At 46.7% G+C, this 20,079-nt stretch overlaps 1 protein-coding gene and 1 long non-coding RNA gene across 5 annotated transcripts in view; one reads left to right on the plus strand and one right to left on the minus strand.

Annotated features, from left to right (window-relative positions):
• The window catches only part of LOC120245419, a 5,756-nt gene extending 3,752 nt beyond the window's left edge, over positions 1-2,004 (plus strand). Inside the window, exon 4 of the long non-coding RNA XR_005531782.1 lies at positions 1,895-2,004. This is a non-coding gene — a long non-coding RNA (uncharacterized LOC120245419). The remainder of the gene's footprint in view (positions 1-1,894) is intronic.
• Positions 1-17,798, minus strand: part of SPAG5 (sperm associated antigen 5) — a 21,123-nt gene extending 3,325 nt beyond the window's left edge. Inside the window, exons 1-15 of one of the 4 annotated variants that reach the window (XM_039252442.1) lie at positions 17,641-17,798; positions 16,855-16,980; positions 11,221-12,308; positions 10,938-11,115; positions 5,991-6,065; positions 5,654-5,746; positions 5,428-5,562; positions 5,101-5,220; positions 4,896-4,988; positions 4,679-4,792; positions 4,221-4,314; positions 3,894-4,041; positions 3,712-3,814; positions 3,398-3,531; positions 3,072-3,210 (exon numbers count right to left, since the gene is read on the minus strand). In XM_039252442.1, coding sequence (XP_039108373.1) covers positions 3,072-3,210; positions 3,398-3,531; positions 3,712-3,814; positions 3,894-4,041; positions 4,221-4,314; positions 4,679-4,792; positions 4,896-4,988; positions 5,101-5,220; positions 5,428-5,562; positions 5,654-5,746; positions 5,991-6,065; positions 10,938-11,115; positions 11,221-12,308; positions 16,855-16,968 — 2,628 coding nt within the window. In that variant the 5' untranslated portion in view covers positions 16,969-16,980; positions 17,641-17,798. Of the gene's footprint in view, positions 1-3,071; positions 3,211-3,397; positions 3,532-3,711; positions 3,815-3,893; positions 4,042-4,220; positions 4,315-4,678; positions 4,793-4,895; positions 4,989-5,100; positions 5,221-5,427; positions 5,563-5,653; positions 5,747-5,990; positions 6,066-10,937; positions 11,116-11,220; positions 12,309-16,854; positions 16,981-17,231; positions 17,359-17,640 lie in introns of those variants that run through there. The other 3 variants (XM_039252433.1, XM_039252426.1, XM_039252448.1) reach the window with 3 other exon arrangements.
• Positions 17,799-20,079: the final 2,281 nt, after the last annotated feature.

Genomic DNA, 20,079 nt, shown 5'->3' on the forward strand with positions numbered 1-20,079 from the left:
CCATCAGCATAGAGCCTGATGTGGGGCTCCAACTCACAAACCATGAGATCATGACCTAAGCCAAAGTCGGACGCTTAATCGACTGAACCACCAAGGCGCCCCTTAAATCCCATTTTAAAATAGCCTTTTCTCTTTCCCTTCAATTAAGAAAAAAGAAGGGGCGCCTGGGTGGCTTAGTCGGTTAAGCATCCGACTTTCGCTTGGGTCATGATCTCGCGGTTCGTGGGTTCAGGCCCCGCGTCGGGCTCTGTGCTGACTGCCGGCTCAGAGCCTGGAGCCTGTTTCGGTCTGTGACTCCCTCTCTCTCTGACCCTCCCCTGCTCACGCTGTCTCTCTCTCTCTCCTAGAAATAAATAAAACATTAAAAAAAAAATTAAAAAAAAAAAAAGAAACCTACATTTCCTGCGTAAAACTGCCACCGTCTACTGACTCCCTCGCGCACTACGCTCAGCCTTTTCTGCCCCACCGATCTACCAAAATTCTTGTTTGGTTCACCAACAGCAGCCTTACTTCCAAATGCAATGGGCACTTTTCAGCTGTTTTACCTGACCAATGTGATAATCGATGACCATGTTCTTCCTTTAAAAACATCCTTTCCTCAGCTTCTGGGACCATAACTCTCTCTCCTTCACAGGTAGGCCTTATACCTTTCCATTTCACCTATCCACAGGTCCTTCCTTAAACTCTTGGGGAGTCCTTTTGGTTAATCCTTGACCTCCTTTCTACTCTAATCCATTCCTCAGGCGGCCTCACCTTGGGAACTCCACAGAAACCTTCATTTCTATGTGGATGGCCTTTCAATCCGTCTCTCTCATTTGTATTATTTTCCCAATCTCCAGACACAGAGGCTCAAATGCCTGTGAAAATCTACCAGAACGCTCCATAGTTCATCTGAAATTCAGATGTATAAAGCTGAGCTCACCATTCTTCCTGTCCCATCCCACCAAAAATCTGATCCTCCTCCTGGATTTACGATCCGAGAGAGGGGGCTGGAGGGAGCAGCAAATTAAGCCTGCGGTTCAAATCTGGCCCGCCAACTGTTTGGGTAAATAAAGTTTTATTGAAATACAGCCATCCCATTTATTTACATACTATCTATGGCTGCTCTTGAGCTACAAAGGCAGAGTTAAGACAGAGACAAAAGTACTATATTGTACTTTTCCAAGTCTGCCACCCCTAGTTCCAGAAAGCATCTCATCTTCCCAGCAATCTAGAGATCATCACTCACTCTTCCACCTTACTCCTATACCAAATTGGTCACCAGGTTCTTTTACTTCTGTTCCTAAATAGGTATTGAATTCATCCAGTCCATTTTCTCCTCTCTGCCTTCTATAACTGCTATTAGTTCCAGCCTTCGGGCCTCCTGCCTGCTATCCTAGCCTTGTCTCCTTGTCATTCTTTTTTTTTTTTTTTTTTTTTTTTTTTTTTTTTTGGGGGGCGGGAGGGGGAGAGTGCACGCGGGGCTCGATCCCATGAACTGTGAGATGGTGACTGGAGCTAAATCAAAAGTCAGACGCTGAACTGACGGAGCCACCCAGGTGCCCGTTCTTGTCATTCTTGCCCCATGTAGCTCCTATACTCTATTTATGAAGAACTACTCCCCAACCCCCAAACTTGCCAAATTCCATATGAGCAGGGCCTTGCCTTGTTCACTTGCAGCCCCAGCACCTAACCCGGGTCATGTTACAAGGTAGACGCTACAAAAGTAAGTCCACACAGTGCCTCTCTGACTTTCATAGACTGTTCCCCTCTGCCTGGTAGGTCTTCCTACATAACCCCCCACCTGCCCTGGCCTTTAAACTTTCAAACCTCAAGACTCCCCAACAGTCACTTGCTTGGAGAAGACATGCTAACTCTCAAAGGTAGAACTGATGTTTTCTCTGTCTTCCCACAGTGATCATCCATGCAGACATCTATCATGATCACAAGTCAAGATGTCAAGTTTACACCTGTCTGTCTTCCCTGTACGACTGTGGATTCTTTCGTACTTCCTGTGCTCAGCATACACTGGGGTCAAATCATAAGCACTTCCAGGTTCTAGGATCCTGGTTGTATCTTTTACTGTTGAATAAGCTAATTAACTCTCTATTCTTTTTTTTTTTTTTTTTAAGTTTATTTATTGGGGGTGGAGAGGCAGAGAGAGAGGGAGAGAGAGAGTCCCAAGCAGGCTCCATGCTGTCAGCTCAGAGCCCAATGCAGGGCATGGTTCCATGAACTCTGAGATCATGACCTGAGCCGAAACCAAGAGTTGGCCGCTTAACCAACTGAGCCCCGCAGGCGCCCCTAGCTCTATTTTCTGAAACATATCAACAATTTATTGTTTAGTGTGCACTGTGGGAAAGGCAGAGAAACAAGACTAAATTGCTGCTTTCTTTAAACACAGTCTAGTTGAAGAGACCAGACATCCAAGGGAAACTAAGGCAAGTGCAAAGGGGAGAGTAAGTTCATGACGAATGTAACAGATTACTGAGTCCATGTGATTGTGGAACATTTCAAAGAAGGTGAAATAGGGAAGATTAGGAAAGGAAAAAGTATTTCCAGTTTGAAGACAGAGGAAAATGGACATGGTAACAGCCCAGGTCTAGGTGCGAACGGAGATGGGACATGTGTGTAGTCTATAGGCAGTCTAATTGGAGTAAGGAGTTCATAACAGAAAGGAGGCAGACAGAGGAAGAAAAGTTTAAGTGACAGGATGAAGAAGTCTTGCAGGCAGCTGAAAGTCAGTGAAGGTCAGAGATGGAGCAAGAGTAGCATTTTAGGAAGACCACTCTGTGTAATAAAGACACGACTGGAAAAACTCTCCGTGAACTAGGACTAGAGGGGAACGTCCTCAACCTGATAAAGAATATCTACAAAAGCCTACAGCTAATACCACACTTCATGGTGAGAGACTCCAAGCTTTTCCTCTAAGGTCAGGTACCCCTCTTTTCTGACGTCATAGTGGAAGTTCCGGCTAATGCAACAGGACAAGAAAAGGAAATACAAGATATACAGATTGGGAAGGAAGAAATAAAACTGTCTCTGTTTGAAGATATGATTGGAAGGGAACAGAAAGAACCCCCAGATCCTACCTTCTCCTTTAGTTTTGCCTGCAGGAAGAGAGTCAGGCTCCGGAGTCGCTCAGTCAGCATGCCTAGATCTTGGGAATACTGACGTGTCTTCTCCAGGTCTTGTTCCTGGTTCTCTGCTATGGTGGTAGCCAGTTTAGCCCTAAAATAAGGAAAGAACGGAGAAAACAGCCAAAGACCAAGCAGCCTTCTCTGAACACCTCTCCCAACATCCCCATACAGAGCTGCATGCAAAGAGGGAAACAAGAGGCTCTCCTCCTTCCTGGAGACTTTAGCTTCCAGAAATGTCCCTGGGAAACAGAAACACTTAGCAGGGGAAGCGATCTTACTTCAGGTTCTCTACGGTGTCCTTGAGGCCCTCGCACTGCAGGCTGCGCTCCCGGAGCACTTCCAGTGTGGTTTTCAACTGACACTCAACCTGGCCCAGCTCTAGGTGAGCAACTTGATTCTCTTGGTCAGCAAACTGGGGACACAGGAAAGGCAAGGCAGGCAAGGAGTGAGAGAGGGAGAGGAGAAAATGAGGCTAAGCGGGAAATTTTAGAGCCCTGGGAACAGGCTTTTTCCGGTCCATAGTCTCGAACTCACCTCAATACCATTAGGTGAGAGTCACACTCCTACCAGTTCTGGAAGCCACATCCCTTACCTCCAGGGTCTCCTTCAGGTCCTGCACCTCCTTGGCCAGGACAGCCTGTTGTTGCTGCAGCTCTGCCTGCACGTGTTTTAGCGCCACCTCTTCCTTCTGCCACCTGCCAGAGACCTGATATTAGACGCCATCCGTCTTACAGCCTGGGCGCCTACTACCACGATAGCCTGATAGGAACTCACTGAACAGCCTGCTCCTCATTGCTCTGCGTAAGCTTGCAGACCAACTCATCCTTCATGGCCAGGTCCAGGGTACAGCGGGCATGCTGAGTCTGCAGCTCTTTTAGCTGACTCTCCATAGTGGCCAGACTCTGCAGCTGAGCCCGGAGATCTAAACCGAAAGTATCCTAATGACACTCTGTAGTCATCAGGCCCAAACCTCCCCAGGCTTCTGCTCCAAAACCAGTGCTCCAGAGCACCTCCTTGCTCTACTGCCACACCCCAAGCTTCCGCAGGGCACATGGGCACGCGGGCACACACGCACACGCGCGTACACGCACACACCCCTACCTGTTGCTAGGCGACTGTTTTCCAACTCCAGTTGTTCTACTCGGCCTTTGCACTCCTCCAAATGGGCAGAGACTTGTTCCAGCTCCCTGGACACCTAGGAAGAAAAGACAGTTGTTCTCCCACAGGTTTTCCTGAATCGGGAATCCTAGGACTCAGCAGAGCTTCTCTTTCTGAACAGGACAGCAAAGGACCTTGTTCCTGGGCAGCAACGCTGAGGAAATAAGGCTGATCCTCAGGAAAAGGTAGAAAGAGGAGGAAAGTGGCTAAAGAAGGTGCTAAAGACCCAAGGAAACAAGGGGGCCCAAGGCCACCTATAGTGAAGGGACCTGGCTGGTCTCCAAACCCAGAGCGGAAAAAAGACAGGTCCAGGGTAAGAGGCTACCGATGCCGCTCACTAGAAAGGCCTTCTGTAGAGGCAGGAAACCAGGCCTGAGCAGCCCCCCACGCCTGGTCTGTACCTGCTGCTTGTCCCCAACCGCAGCATCACGTTCCTGCAGGGCCTGCCGGCTCTTGGCTGTGAGTTTCTCCGTGAGTTGTCGAGACCGGCTCAGCAACGCGGTCCACGTTTTATACTACCAGGGGAAGCGAGCCGGTCAGGAGAGCACGTTTGAGGCAAGGCTCCCAACAAGGCTGGCTGTTGAGTGAAGGAGTGACAGGATAGCCCCAAATACTCACATCCCACTGCATGGATATCCAGTCCTGTCGTAAGTTTGAAGTAAGACTCGCGGTCTGCTGAGCCAACTCTTCTTGCTCAGTATGAAGCCCTACCTGCACAAGAAGGATTGCCGAGGCTACAACAAAATGCGGGGGGGGGGTGGGGTACGGCCATCCCGCCAGTACGTCAGTATGGACCCCAAGAAAGAAAATGTTTGCAAATTACCAGTTGGGTCTGGGTCTCCTTCAAAAGGCCTCTGAATGCCCCCATGGAAGCCATGTCCTGTTCCAGCTGGCTGATGCGCTGGCTGGCATGTGCACAGAAAGCTTCTAGCACGGTCTCTGCCTAGTGAGGGAAGAGGTGGCGAGGACACGGTGGGCAGAGGAGGGAAAGAACACAAAAAGCCGTCACTCTCCACCATTATTTAGTTTAGTTCATTATTCCCCAGGGCTGGCACTTCTTTGGCCACCCACCCGTGTCTCAAGCGAAATTTGTGTTCCTGCAGGAACCCTGGGAACCTCCCACGTCCAGGAACAGAGCCTGACACCTTACCGCGTCCTTGCCTCTGAGGGCCATTTCCTCTCTGTGCTTCGCCTCCTCTGTTTCTGCTTTGAGGCTCTGGAGCCTTGCCTTCAGTTTCTTCAACACATCAAAGCAGCAGGAGACCAAGGTTTCTGCACGCCGAGACTACAAGACAAGAATCAGACAGTGAGTCTGGTTCCTTTTTTCGGCTCTCAGTCTCACCAGAGGCCTCTGCCTTCACCCTCCCGCTGCTCACCTCCTGATTCAAGGTAGTTTTATCTTCCTCTAAGTGCAACAGAGACAGATGAAGCAAGGATATCAGCTCTTTCGAAACCAGCACCCACGACTGCTGTAGAGGGAAAGGTGGTTGGGCTAGATCAAATAAAGTCACTAAGTAGGAAGGAACAGGGACACAGGGGAGGAAAACCACTGCCCCCAATCTCAAGCTCCCAGGAGGGAGGTGTCCTTAACAAAGGTTGGGAAACCTCCCTTTACGACCAGAGCTGAGGATCACCATCTGCTAACCACCCAGGATTTTTCATTCTTGACCTTCACAGGATGATATACCCAGTGACGGTGTAAACAGAACTTACCATGACATTCCTGGCCTGCTGCAGAGCCTGGCCAATCTCTTGGCTCTCCTGAAGAGGCTGAGGTTTCTTACTTATCTAGGCAGAGAAACAAAGTGGTGTGCCTTTTGCAGAGGCAACGTACACGGCCAGCACCGCATTCCCCAAGTGCCACCCACGTAAATACAGGAGTCTCTCCTATTAGAAGCAGGAACAAGGCTCACAGCTCAATGAGGCCAAGTAAGAACAAAAATCCAGAAGCACATACAAATTCCTTTTCAAAATAACCTTGCTCTTCTAACTGTAAGGATGACATGTGTTTATTGTAAAATTTTGGAAATATAGAGTGAATAAAATAGAAAAAGAAACCACTAATAATTTTACCACCTGACTGATTGATTGATTGACTGATTTATAACAAGAGGAGAAAGGGCAGAGAGGGGAGAAAGAATTCCAAGCAGGCTCCACATCATTAGTGCATGGCCCAACGTGGGGCTTGAACTCACAAACTGTTGGATCGTGACTTGAGCCAAAATCAAGGATAGTATACCTAACCGACTGCACCATCCAGGCACCCCTGGAGCAATGATTCTTAACAGTATAGCAAACACCCCAAAAGACTTCGACATGACCCTAGAGATTTCCTTACTATAGGGATTTGCTATAAGTACAGTATATTACTTAGCTCAGGTGTCAGAGAGAAAAAACAGTTGCAGACTACTGATTTAGAAAGAAGCTACTATATTCAATGAATTTCTAAGACGATTATCTTTTTACACAACAATGCCACAGAAATTGGGATGTATCTTAATACTGACAGTGTTTTCGGTATGATGAACAACTGTAATGCTTAAGAAAACCACAAATGAGATTATGACAAGAAAACCGCAAATGAGATTATGACATAAAAATGAATGTGTGGTTCTGTGTTTATTACCTAATTTTATTATACTAATGTTATTTAGCCCTGAATTTGTACTCACTCTCCTCACTGGAATAGCCTGAAATTGGGACATCTGCTTTAGGGGGACCTATCAGAGTAGAGTACCACCCATTTTTACCTTCTGCTGATATTTTACCTCCCCTCGAAGCTTCTCAGAGATTATCTGAACTCTGATTTCCTTTCTTTAAAAACCATGACTGCAGGGGCACCTGGGATGCTTAGTCAATTAAGCATCCAACTTCAGCTCAGGTCATGATCTCACAGTTCGTCAGATGGAGCCTGACTTAGGATTTTGTCTCTCTCTCTCTCTCCTCCCTGTCTCTCTGCCCCTCCCCTACTTGTGCTCTCTCTCTCTCAAAATAAATAAATATTTAAAAAGAACCAAACACCATTACATGTTATACTTATTTTCCATGCTGTTAAAAATTCTTCATAAATAGGGGCGCCTGGGTGGCTCAGTCGATTAAGAATCTGACGTCGGCTCAGGTCTGATCTCACGGTTTGTGAGTTTGAGCCCCACATCAGACTCTGTGCTGACAGCTCAGAGCCTGGAGCCTGCTTCAGATTCTGTGTCTCCCTTTCTCTGACCCTCTTCCTGCTCACACTCTCTCAAAAATGAATAAACATTAAAAAATTTTTGAAAAAAATTTAAAAAAAAAATGCTTCATAAACATACTTCAAAATGACTGTAGAATATCCCACCTATGGTTGTACCATTATTTTTTATTTCATTTTTCAGTCATTTTTTTTCCTTAAAGCTACTATCTTTATGTAGACTCTTTTTTACCCTTGAGATACATCCCTAGAGGAGCACCTGGGTGGCTTAGTCAGTTAAGCATCCAGCTTTGGCTCTCCCAGCTCATGAGTTCAAGCCCCACATCTGGCTCCCTGCAGACAGCTCAGAGCCTGGAGCCTGCCTCAGATTCTGTCTCCCTTGCTCTCTGCCCCTCCCCCACTAGCTCTTGCACGCTCACTCTCTCTCTCTCTCTCTCAAAAACAAACACTAAAAAAAAATTTTTTTTTAATAGGGCATCTTAGTCAGTTAAGCGTCTGACTTCAGCTCAGGTCACGATCTCATGGTTTGTGAGTTTGGGTCCCATATCGGGCTCTCTGCTGTCAACTAGAGGCCTACTTCAGATCCTCTGTCTCCCTCTCTCTCTGCCCTCCCCCACTCATCTCAGCTTTCTCCATCTCAAAAATAAACATTAAAAAGAAAATAAAGAATAATATTACCTTTAAAAAAAAAAAAAAAAAGGGACATATCCAAGGAAGTAGAACTACGGAGCCAAAAAGTTTGAAATGCTTTAAGGGTCTTACTTTCAAATAAGGTTGAACCAATTTATATACCCTACTGACAGCAGAGCAATACTTACCAGCATTATCTATTTCATTCTTTGCTATTTTGTTAGACGAAAATAGCATCTCAGTGTTTCAATTTGCAATGATCTGATTACCAGTAACCTTCTCAAATATTTATTAGTCATTGTTATTTTCTCATTCCCTGTTTATTCGCTGTGTTGGGGCAGATAACAATTAGTATGCTATGCAGAAGACATTCAAGTTCCGAGGGAAAAGCAGGCAGCCGTCATTACTGCTGAAAGGCAGCCATCATCTGAGACAAAACGCAGCGGCCGAGCAGCCGTGCTGAGTCACGATGTTACAGCAGTCTGCCTTTAAGGAGACAGATCTCGTGGGGTTCACGGCTCCCTTCCCCAGCGAAGTGGTCACCATTCCCTACTGCATCGTGCAGGGTGGCGCAGGGGGCTCCATGAGCCCTGGGCAGGCACGACTACCCCTCGGAGCTGGGCAGCCAGGCGGGTGATGAGATTAGAGTGAAGGGAGCAGCCAAGTGGCAAGGACAGGGCACTGTGATGGGGAACAGCCGAAGGTGCTGTCACTTCCCCTCTTTGGCTCTGCTTCAGTGGCCTCCAGAGGGATTTGGCAAGCTTCAGGGAAAGAGAGTACAAGGCCCACTCAGAGATGGAGAATGAGGTCGGGATTTTGTCAAAAGGTAAAGTCTTATTCTGAGGATATTTTCAACCTGAGGTCTTTGGGCATTTGGAGACCATCTCTTCTGAGCAGCAGCCACCCGTCACCTCACAGGCCCCAGTGCCAAGGTTCTCAATTCCTTCCCTGGACACCGTTCCCTTTCTTCTTCAGTCTGTGCTGTCACAACCAGAATCCTCTAGAACGGTAGTCTTTAAACTATTTTCCTCTCAGATCTCAGAATAATTTTGAAAGACTGAGTACCCTTAATTGTTACAAAGGCTATAATTTCAACCATCTTAATAAATACTGATGGTTTGAGATAAAACTGTTAAATCACTTTTTCTTTTTTAACGTGTTTTTTTTTTAATTTATTTCTGAGAAAGAGAGACGGCGTGAGCAGGGGAGGGTCAGAGAGAGAGGGAGACACAGAATCTGAAACAAGCTCCAGGCTCTGAGCGAGCTGTCAGCACAGAGCCTGACGTGGGGCTCGAACCCACGAACTGTGAGATCATGACCTGAGCCGAAGTTGGACACTTAACTGACTAAGCCACCCAGGCCCCACAAATCACTCTTAAATGTATCCAATGGTATACTACATATACCATAATGATTTAAAACCTATTTGATACCACTAAAAAATGTACCAACTCAGGCGCACGGGTGGCTCAGTCAACTGAACGTCTGACACTTGATCTTGCTCAAGTCAGGATCTTGAGGTTCTTGAGTTAGAGCCCTGCATCGGACTCTGTGCTGACAGTGCAGAGCCTGCTTGGGATTCTCTCTCTCTCTCTTCCTCTTTCTGCCCCTCCCGTACACATACTCTCTCAAAATAAATAAATACTTCGAAAAAAAAATGCACACTTTCTTTTCTGAGAAAGAGAGAGAGTGCCAGTGAGCAAGGGGCAGAGAGAGAGAGAGACAGAGAGAAGCAGAGCCCACCTGAAGCAGGGCTCATGTTTTGTTTTTGTTTTTTTTACCCGAAGCAGGGCTTGTGTCCACTCCAAGTGGGGCTGGTGATCACAGGATGCAGGGCTCGTGCTCACATGAAGCGGGGCACAAGCTCACCCGTGAGGGACCTGAATTCACCGTGAGATCATGACCTGAGCCGAAGTCAGATGCTTAATGACTAGGCCACCCAGGCGCCCATTCACAAACTCTTCTTAAAGAGTCAGAAATTTTTTTTATCAGCCCTTTTTCTCCTTGAAATTGCACTTTTACTTCTCTCAGAATTTTATCCTAATGTAATATACCTTAAGTCTGTAATGTACTTCAGGTCTATTATTCATCAGTATCTCTGCAACAATGGAAGTCCATTTCACCCAGTCAAAATTTTACTGGGAATCATCTACTAATGAAATGGACAGAGCTTCCTTCCCCATATTAGCTCACGTGTCTGTGGATGACTGTAATTCCCACTATAAAACACGGCTAAGCGACAATCTTATGCCTACTGCCTTTCTTATAGATGTAAGCACTCAGAATCTTTTTCAGATAAATAATCGGAATAAGTAGGAATAGAGAAAGAGGACGGTGTGTCACCCAATTCTAGGAGCTCATTTGGAGATCCATGCCAAAAATCTCATAGTAAACGTTCATCAAAAATTTTTAATGATCCACAAACATCATTAAAGTCTCCCTTCAATTTTGCTGAAAGCAGGCAAAAATGACGTTACATAACGGTTGCAGTCATTTGCCTTCTCAGCATGTACACAAACATTTTCTATGGTCCTTTGATTGCTATTCCTTGACAATGTAAAATTTGGGATAGGTAGTAAATATGCCGTTCTTTAGTAAAGGGAGCAAAGGGCAACTGAGAATGGGGAAGTAGGAAAGCAAAACAATTGGTCAAAAGTACATGTGGAAGATGAAGACCTGGCAACTGATTCCTTTAAAACTTTCCTTGCTGATATTCCCTTGGAAAGGCTTGATGTGTCTGTCCCAGGAGTATAAGGAGTACCCACGGCTTTAAGGGATTTTCTAGATCCTCAGCTTTTATATGTATTCTAAGGCAAAGGGCCCACTGGGAAGAGCCTTCTTACCACACTGGGGGAGGTGTCGGTCTGTGTGCTACCGTCTTGAACTTCCGAGCGAGGGGCAGTCAGCCGGCCCTTCCAGTCCAGAAGCTGGTGGGAGAGAGCCTCCAGAATGACAAGAGAGTTCAGCAGGTTACCTTCCAGGTCGCGTCGAGATAAGGCGGTCAGATCTGGAGGCCGGCTGCTGCAGCAGGAGAACATGAATGAGGAGAAGAAAGGGCAAGAGGTGGGAGTGGCAGGTCCAGGTTAATGGAACCCGGGAGGGGCACAAAGTTACAGGGAGGCTTACCCCCACAGGCGGTGCTCTGTCTCAGAAGTGCCGTCCTTGATGTCTACTGGGCCTGTCTGGGAGGTGTTTGTGCTCTTTTCCTGCGCTGCTGGGGGCGTAAACCAAGTCCCCACCGAGCAAGTAGGGTAAGGGGTAGTGCCAATCACTGAATCCTGAAGCACAGAGGGGAGGGATAAGCTCTGGCAGAGATTTTCCAGCATGACCGAGGTATTCACGCCTTTTTCCAGCCAGGCCAATGGGGACATCCAAGGCTCTGTATCAGAGACAAGAATCCCACCATCATCTTTTACTGCTGGGCTTGGAGCGGCCTGGGATTCCATTTCTCCTGGATTTGGGGTCAGGCATGCGGATGGCATATCTTCCGTATCTGAGAACAGTGCTTGTTCTCCTAAGTCGGCCTCCGCAGGGAGTGCAGGAAAGCTCAGTTCTCTCTCCTCTACGGCTCTGTGCTCTACAATTTCCTCCACGGGGCCCACGCGGCTGCCAGGGAAATCTGCTGCTAAGGCAGTTGAAGGGGACAGCCAGAGCCCAGAGGCAGGCAGGAAGGTATGACTTCTGGAGGGGACTAAGTCCTCAGGCACAACCTCAGTCCCATCACCCCCAAGGCTGTCTTCGGAGCAGCGCGGCTGTTGCTCACAACAGGGATTTGGCAGACACTCCAAGACTTGGGATGGAGGATGCCGAAACGTACATTTCTCAGGCACAGCAGGAACAGCTTCTGAAAAGCCGTCTTCCACACAGGTCACCACCCCCTGTCTCAGCAGATCTCCTGGCCTCAAAGGCTCATCTGGAGATATGCTGTTGGTCTCTGCTATGGTATCTAGATGAGCCTCAAGTGTAACCTGCTGCGGCCCCCCTGGAGAGGATACAAGGCCCGTGGTTTTAGCCACATTGCTGTCCGGTGGGTCTACTGCTTCCTCAGATGTTTTGGGAGTAGAGTTGGTTTGGGGATTCGGATCTACGAGCCGCTCATCTGATTCACGTTGACAAGCTTCTAGCCACTTTGAGGGGTGGCTCAACTGTTCTGAAGGGGAGTCTGTCCTCTTGGCATTGACAAAGTCCACTGGAGATGCACTGGTATTGCCTTCCTGCCAAAAGAAACAAAAGTAATTGACCAAGGCAGTCATTTCTAGTTCCCAACTAATAATTATGGGTATAGGATACTGTCTGCACTCAAAGAGTTTTCATTACCTCTGCTTGGGTAAAAACTTGGCCAAGCCTGGCTGCTCACTAAAGAAACCCTAAACTAAACCCTTAACTAAAGCTGGGAGGCCATGGTAGGTATGCCTACAGCATAAACAAAGCTGAGATAATCTATTCATATCATGGGGAGACGGTAGCTTGAATGTGACCCCATTTGTCTCCAACCCCTCCCTCCAATTCCTTTTAGAGGATCCCTAGGTAACCTCTGCCAGACTCTATAGAGTTGCCACAAGATTTTCTCTTCCAGGACAGATGAAACACTGGGGACCCGAGTTAGTGTAACGGCCTGCTGCGGCCCAGAGATCACGAACCCTGGGGAAAAGGGCAACATCAACCTGCACTAGTGACCTAGTCTCCCTGGTTGAATCCATTCAACCCTTGGGATTTGAAGAGCACTAACCTTGGCAGCAGAGGAAAATGAAGAGCAGAGAGACTTCCTGCCGGTGCCCTCATACAGGACTGACACCCCCCACATGCTAGTTCACAAGGACAAAGACCCACTGTGCCTTCTACCGCCTGCAGGGTTGCCAGAACCTGAGACTCAAGGAACACGAAAAGGAAAATATGAATGTGCTTAAATGGATCTAATAGCTAGAAAAAGGGGAAACCCTAGGATAGTTAGAAAAAGTAAACCTGAACAAAACATAGCTGATGGAGGAAACAGATGACAATGTAAGAAGGTTCAAGTACAGCCCACATACAGAAAGACTTTCTGAAAATAATAAAAGTTACTTTTAAACAACAACAAAAATGAACTTTTTAAAAAATGTTTGTTTATTTTTAAGAGAGACAGAGCGAGCAAGGGTGGGACAGAGAGAGAGGGAGACACAGAATCGAAAGTAGGCTCCAGGCTCTGAGCTGCCAGCACAGAGCCGGATGTGGGACTTGAACTCACAAACTGTGAGATCATGACCTGAGCTGAAGTTGGATGCTTAACCGACTCAGCCATCCAGGCGTCCCAAAAATTACTTTTAAACAAAAAAATTCAGTAAAATGAATCGAAAGAGGATGTTCAGAGTTGAGGCTCAAATTACTGGCCTGGATAATCAAGTGGAAGAATATCTTTTTTACTTTTATCATTTTGTAAAAAGTTTATTTATCTATTTTGAGAGAGAGAGAGCATGCACAAGCAGGGGAGGGGCAGAGAGAGAGGGAGACAGAGAATCCCAAGTAGGCTCCGCACTGCCAGCACAGAGCCTTGATGTGGGCTCGAATCCACGAACTGCAAGATCATGATCTGAGCCGAAAGCAAGAGTCAGCTTTAATTACCTGAGCCCACTCAGGCACCCAAGTGGAAGAATATATATTGTTAAAATTTTTTAATGTTTATTTTTGAGTAGGGCACACGCATGAGCACGCAAGGAGCAGAGAAAAAAAGGGAGACACAGAATCAGAAGCAGGCTCCAGGCTCTGAGCTGTCAGCACAGAGCCCGATGCGGGGCTCGAACTCACAAGCCTTCTCACCATGAGATCATGACCTGAACCAATGTCGGCCGCTCAGCCAAGCTACCCAGGCGCCCCCGCAAGTCGAAGAATATTTTAAAGCAAAGACAAAGGGGTGCCTGGGTGGCTCAGTCAGTTAAGCATCCGACTTCGGCTCAGGTCATGATCTCATGGTGTGTGGGTTTGAGCCCATGTCGGGCTCTGTGCCGACAGCTAGCTCAGAGCCTCGAGCCTGCTTCGGATTCTGTGTCTTCCTCTCTCTCTGACCCTCCCCTGCTCATGCTCTCTCTCTAAGAAGTAAATAAAAAGACATTAAAAAATTTTTTTAAAAAATCAGACTTACATGAAATCTCATTTACAGTAGTGGATGAAGCTTTAAAAATTAAGGTTGAGCTAAAATGGGTTTCTGATATGCTGGCAACGTCCTAAATACTGACTGGGTGTTCGTTACTATGATGGGTGCTTTATATGAATTTGTTAAGTTGTATGTTTTATGTGTTTTCACATATTTTATTTCACTGTTTAAGTTTTTCTTTCAAAGTGCTTTAAAGGAAAAGTGGAAAATAAAAGAGATGTCAGAAAGACATAAGGCAAAAGCAAACAAAGAGAGCAAACATAGCAATATTAGTAAGATTAGAGCACTGCTGTTATAAAAGACAGAAGTGAAGATTTGGGTACAAAAAAACCCCCATAAATTAGTCTGCATTAAATAACCCAGGAACTAAACAAACCAAAGTCTTTTAGAAACACAAAAGCGCACCTTACAGTTTTTGCTGTGTTTATCAAGTTCCCAGTTATTCTTTTCAAATATCACTTAAAGAGGAGCGCCTGGGTGGGTCAGTTGGTTGAGCACTCTTGATTTCAGCTAAGGTCATGACCCCAGGGTCAGAGGATCAAGCCCGAATTGGCTCAGCGCTGAATGTGGAACATGCTTAAGATTCTCTCTCTCTCTGCCACTCTCCCCTGCTCACTCTACCTCTAAAATAAAAGTATGATGGTAATAGATGGATGTGTATGTATATAAACACACAGAGACAGATATACATAAAGAAATGCAAGAAAGGGGGCACCGGGGTGGGTCAGTCGGTTAAGCTTCCAACTCTGTTTGGGCTCAGGTCAGGGTTTCACGGTTCTAGAGTTCAAGTCCTGCTCTCAGGACTGCTATCAGCACAGAACCTGCTTGGAATTCTCTCTCCCCCTTCCTCTCTCCCTCAAAAAAATGCAAAAAAGGATTGCCTTTTTTTTTTTTTTAAATGTTTGTTTATTTTGAGAGAGAGGAAGGGAGAGAGAATCTCAAACAGGCTCTGAGCTGTAGCAGAGCCCAATGGGAACGCTAGATCTCAAGAACTGTGACATCATGACCTGAGCTGAAATCAAGAGTCAGAAACTTAACCAACTGAGCCACCCAGGCACCCCTAAATAATAAAAAACTTAAAAGTAAAAACTAGTTATTTTGTTGGGGGGGAAACTCTCTTTGTCTATGTAGCTGAGTATATCAGGAGGTAGAGAGGAGACCTAAATTCTATTCCATTCTCTTCTGCTACTGTGATGAAAACGGCTATGGTTACATTCTATGAGCTCTATGAAGATCAGTTCCCACTACGTACTTTTTTCTTTTCTATCTAACCTGTATGAATATGGTAAACTAAAATTAAATAAAACTAAAAATTTAGTTCCTCGGTCACATTCACCACCTTTCAAGTGTTCACCACCCACATAACTAATAGCCACCAGACTGGACGGTACAGATTATCAAACATTTCTATCATCCCAGAAAGTTTTGGGTTTTTTAACATGTATGTTTACTTATTTCGAGAGACAGAGAGCACATGCGCACGCAGGGGAGGGAGAAAGAGAATCCCAAGCAGACATACTCCAGGCTCAGCACAGAGCCCAACATGGAGCTGGATCTCACAACTGTGAGATCATGACCCAAGAGGAAATCAAGAATCAGAACCTTAACAGACTGAGTCACTCAGGCACCCCTTTCATCCCAGAAAGTTCTACTGGCCAGTTGGTGTAAGAGTGTTTTCAAGAAAGTCTGCTACCCTCATACATCTGTAATTCAGGCTGCTTAAGATTCTGTTTTGACATTTTCTTCTTTCCTCCTCTAACCTATTTTATTTATAATCCATCTCCTTCCAAAAATAATTCAGACTGCATGTAAAAGAACAGAGAGCTTGACAGATCAGGTTTTAATGAAACACAAAATCATAGTCAAAAAAGAAAAAGGAAGCAAATTTGCCTGTTTCAAAGAGTAACAGTAGCTGTATCTGATGATCAAATTTGACCCTGAGCTTTCTAGAAGCCAGAGCAAAAGGGAAAATATGGTAAACTACGTAGTTCTCATTATCAGAAAAAAAGGGAAAAAGAGAGCCATTTTTCCAGGAAAACAATTTTCCCAGGCAGTTAAGTTCTAAAAGGAATTTTTCCAAGGAAACTTATAGAGGGGTTAATTCCTTCCTTGGCACCTTTTTACAGCAATTGAAAAGCAGTTTCTACACGGATGCTTCTCTCAAGACTTTTGACTCAAGTACAACCCAGGGAGGGCAATTCTACCAGGGGCTAGTTTAAGCGAAGATGGTCCAGGTACCCTGCCTTCCAGTGGGGTAACTTGATCCCAGGAAGAGTTCTGGCTACTTCTTGGAACGGATGTGACTACTGCCTCTCCAGGGCAGCGGACTGATCTCTGCCTAAGTGAGCCCACATGTAGGCGGAAAACCACTAATCAAAGTGATCGTATTTCTCAGCACTTTGGTAAAAAGTTTAACGGGGGGAGGAGGGGATAAAAACTAACAGCCAAATAGAGGCCCGGGTTCTCAGTGGATTTCCTTTAATCACCCTAGGGCACATCTCTGTTGGCCTGAATAGCTGTAAATGGATATCACTAAGGTAGAAGACTTCATTATCGTTATTAATTACGTTCCAGCCTTGGCCCTCTGTTCCTCTGAGCCGTCGGCCTCGGCAGTGAGCCCAGTCGAAACTCACCTGCAGTCCCAGCTTGCACGGTGACGAGGTCGGCGAGTAGCCTACGGAGCCCCCTTTTCCAGGACTGCTGAGGGCACCAGGCTGCAGGGGAAGTTCTCGGAGAGGAGTTCTCATAGCTGGTTTTCCCTGAGAAAGAAGAGAGTGCGAGAAAGCCTGAGCTGGGTCAGTCCGGCCCTCTTCCTTCTCTAAGAAACTCCTGGGGCAATAGAGGAGTAGACTTCCACCCCAATCGCGCGGAAGCTGCAGGACCGATAAGACTCCACGCACATCCCGGTCCCCAAGCTGGACCCAGCTTTCCCCGACCCTCGGCGTTGCCGGCGTCCCCCACTCCGAAGTCCCGACCGAGCTCTCTCGGTCTCTGAGGCCCTCCCGCTCACCGATTGGGGCGAAGGCGACAGGCTAAGGTTCAGTTTTTTCACCCGCCACATTTTCGCCACAGAAGCCGAGGTCGATCACCTCCCAGACCCAAGAGAGGACGCCATGTTCACCCGCCTTCTTTATTTGAACCTGCTTCACGCCTCCCGATTGGCTGCTGGGGCTTCGGTGCGTCGGCCTGACGCGTCCGCTCAGGGCAAGAGCCCGGAGGGCAGGAGGCGGGGCTTGTGCTGGTCCCGCCCCCGCCGTCCAGCCCTCATTTTCTTGCCTGACACTTCTCCCGACCAGCTCGGCGGTGGGCTGGAGGGCTGCTGCACCCCGAAGGGGGGGGGGGTCCCCGAGGGAGCTGGAAAGTTGAGAATCCTGTCCCTCCCGCTTCCAGTAGACCCCCTCCCCCCCACACCCACATACCGTCAGAAAAGTTGTCTCGGTTGCCTGGCCTCAGGAAGTCTCCCCTCAGGTTTCCCTTAGTTACCTGACGCCTCAGGCTCGACCGGAAGGAGGCGGTCGCGAGTGCGGAAGGGAGACGTGAGTGGAGCGTTTTGGAATTAGGCTCGCTGGGAGCCTAGGCTCGTTGGCCCTGAGGCCGTGGTGGCCCGAGGCGGAATTCGCCCGCGCTGTTCCTCGGCCTCCTCACCGTTTCTGGTGTCTTCTTGGGACTTGCCTCGGGGCCGGCGGCAAGTTTGCCGGAACAATCGCTAAGAAGTATGGAACACGTATTAGGTACCTGGCCCTGTTGCAAATGCTTTATATGTATTAACTCCTTTAATTTTCCCGAGGACCTGTGAAGTAGGTACTGTAAATTCCCCCCTTTTACAGCCTAGAACCCGAGTCCTAATGAAATTGGCCCAGTGCCCCGCCCCGCAGGTAGTGAAATGGCTAGAGTTGAGATTTGAACCCGCACTACCAATTAAAATCCTGTGCTCTCAGGTCAGCCTGAGTCCCCTCCGTGGGAAATCTAGTTCTTCAAGGTGGATTTGAGTTTGGAAACAACGTAAGGGTAAGTACTCAAAGTTAATAGTTTAGGATCAGGTATGTTCTTTGCAGCAGTCACTGTGCCTTATTTACACTCTGAAGTCTTAATGAATTTGGAAAAGGAGATCCTCCAAAGAGGAGGAACTATTAATCTGTCAAGAACTGCAGGGCTCTCAGGGGATGGGCTCTTCTAGAACCCTGTTGTCTGATCCCGTAGGCACTGGCCGCATGTGTTGATTGAGCACTTCAGATGTGGCTTAGTCCGAATTGAGGTGTGTTATAGGTATAAAATACAAACTGGGTTTCGGAGACTCTGTATGAGAAAAAGATTATAAAATATATTTTTTAAATGTTTTATTTATTTCTAGGAGAGAGAGAGAGAGACAGCGTGAGCAGGGGAGGGGCAGAGAGAGAGGGAGTCACAGACTGAAACAGGCTCCAGGCTCCTAGCTGGCAGTCAGCACAGAGCCCGACGCGGGGCTCGAACCCACGAACCGCGAGATCATGACCTAAGCGAAAGTCGGACGCTTAACCGACTAAGCCACCCAGGCGCCCCAATTATAAAATATTTCTCAATATTGATTTCATGCTGAAATTCTGTTAGGTCTCTTAGGTTCAGTAAAATGCATTAAAATTCACCTGTTTTTCCCCCTTTTGAATGTGGCTGCCAGCAAATTTAAAATGATTTATGGAGGGGCGCCTGGGTGGCTTAGTCGGTTAAGCGTCCGACTTTCGCTTGGGTCATGATCTCGCGGTTCGCGGGTTCGAGCCCCGCATCGGGCTCTGTGCTGACTGCCAGCTCAGAGCCTGGAGCCTGTTTCAGAGTCTGTGACTCCCTCTCTCTCTGACCCTCCCCCTGCTCATGCTGTCTCTCTCTCTCTCTCTCTCCTAGAAATAAATAAAACATTTAAAAAAAATTTTAAAAAACGAGTCCAAATTCTAAAAAATAAATAAATAAAAAAAAATAAAATGATTTATGGGGGCTAGGATTGTACTTCTACGGGACAGCACTGCTCTAGAATCCTAACGGCCCCAGCCTGCAAGCACTACAGGTAACGGTTGCTTGAATGGAAAACTGGAAGAGCAACATAGGTGCACACACAAACTTGAGCCTGGAGTTTCCCAAGAGTGAGCAGAGAGAATCCCAAGGTGTATGTACTTCTGGTCAATCAAAAAGATCCAGCAAATAAAGAAGGGTGGAAAATCACAGAAAAACCAACTGCCAGTGGTAAAAGCTTGTATTATAGAAATGTGTGTATTGGAATGTTCAGTTCTTGTTGCAGTTGGGGTATCAGATGCTAGGTGAGTAGCCAGAATGATACGAGCTTCCAGCAGCAAATTAGGAGGGATATGGAGGGGTAGAGGAGTGGGAAAATACTGTTATAAATAGGTAACATAAACAGGATGTTTGTTGGTGGTGTTTTTCTAAAAGTGTTAGAATTTTTTTATAGCAAGTGAAACAATGCAATTCAAAAATGTGTTAAAGGCAAACCTCCCCAGTCCATTCTACCTGCCTGAGGTAATCAAAGCATGTACACCTTTGTAAAAACATATATCCATACACATACAGTTTTGTACGTCTTTATTTACACACATTAACCCCCAAATTAATTGATGTGTAGAATGGGGTCTCTGGGATTGAGGGCTAGTGTCTTTCTTTTTTTTTCTCCACTCATACTTACTCATCTCCCATTTTTTCATGTTCTCTCTCTCTCTCTGTCTCTCTGTTTCTCTCTCTCTCTCTCTCTCTCTCACACACACACACACACACACACACACACACACGGAGGGGAAGAAGGCATTGAGTTCTTTTTTTCCCCTCACTCATGTCTTGTATAGAGTTGTTTTGTTTTTTAAGTAAATTCTACCTCCAAC

The sequence above is a fragment of the Hyaena hyaena genome, unplaced genomic scaffold, assembly GCF_003009895.1.
Source record: "Hyaena hyaena isolate Hyena2069 unplaced genomic scaffold, ASM300989v1 scaffold_10, whole genome shotgun sequence".
NCBI lineage: Eukaryota > Metazoa > Chordata > Mammalia > Carnivora > Hyaenidae > Hyaena > Hyaena hyaena.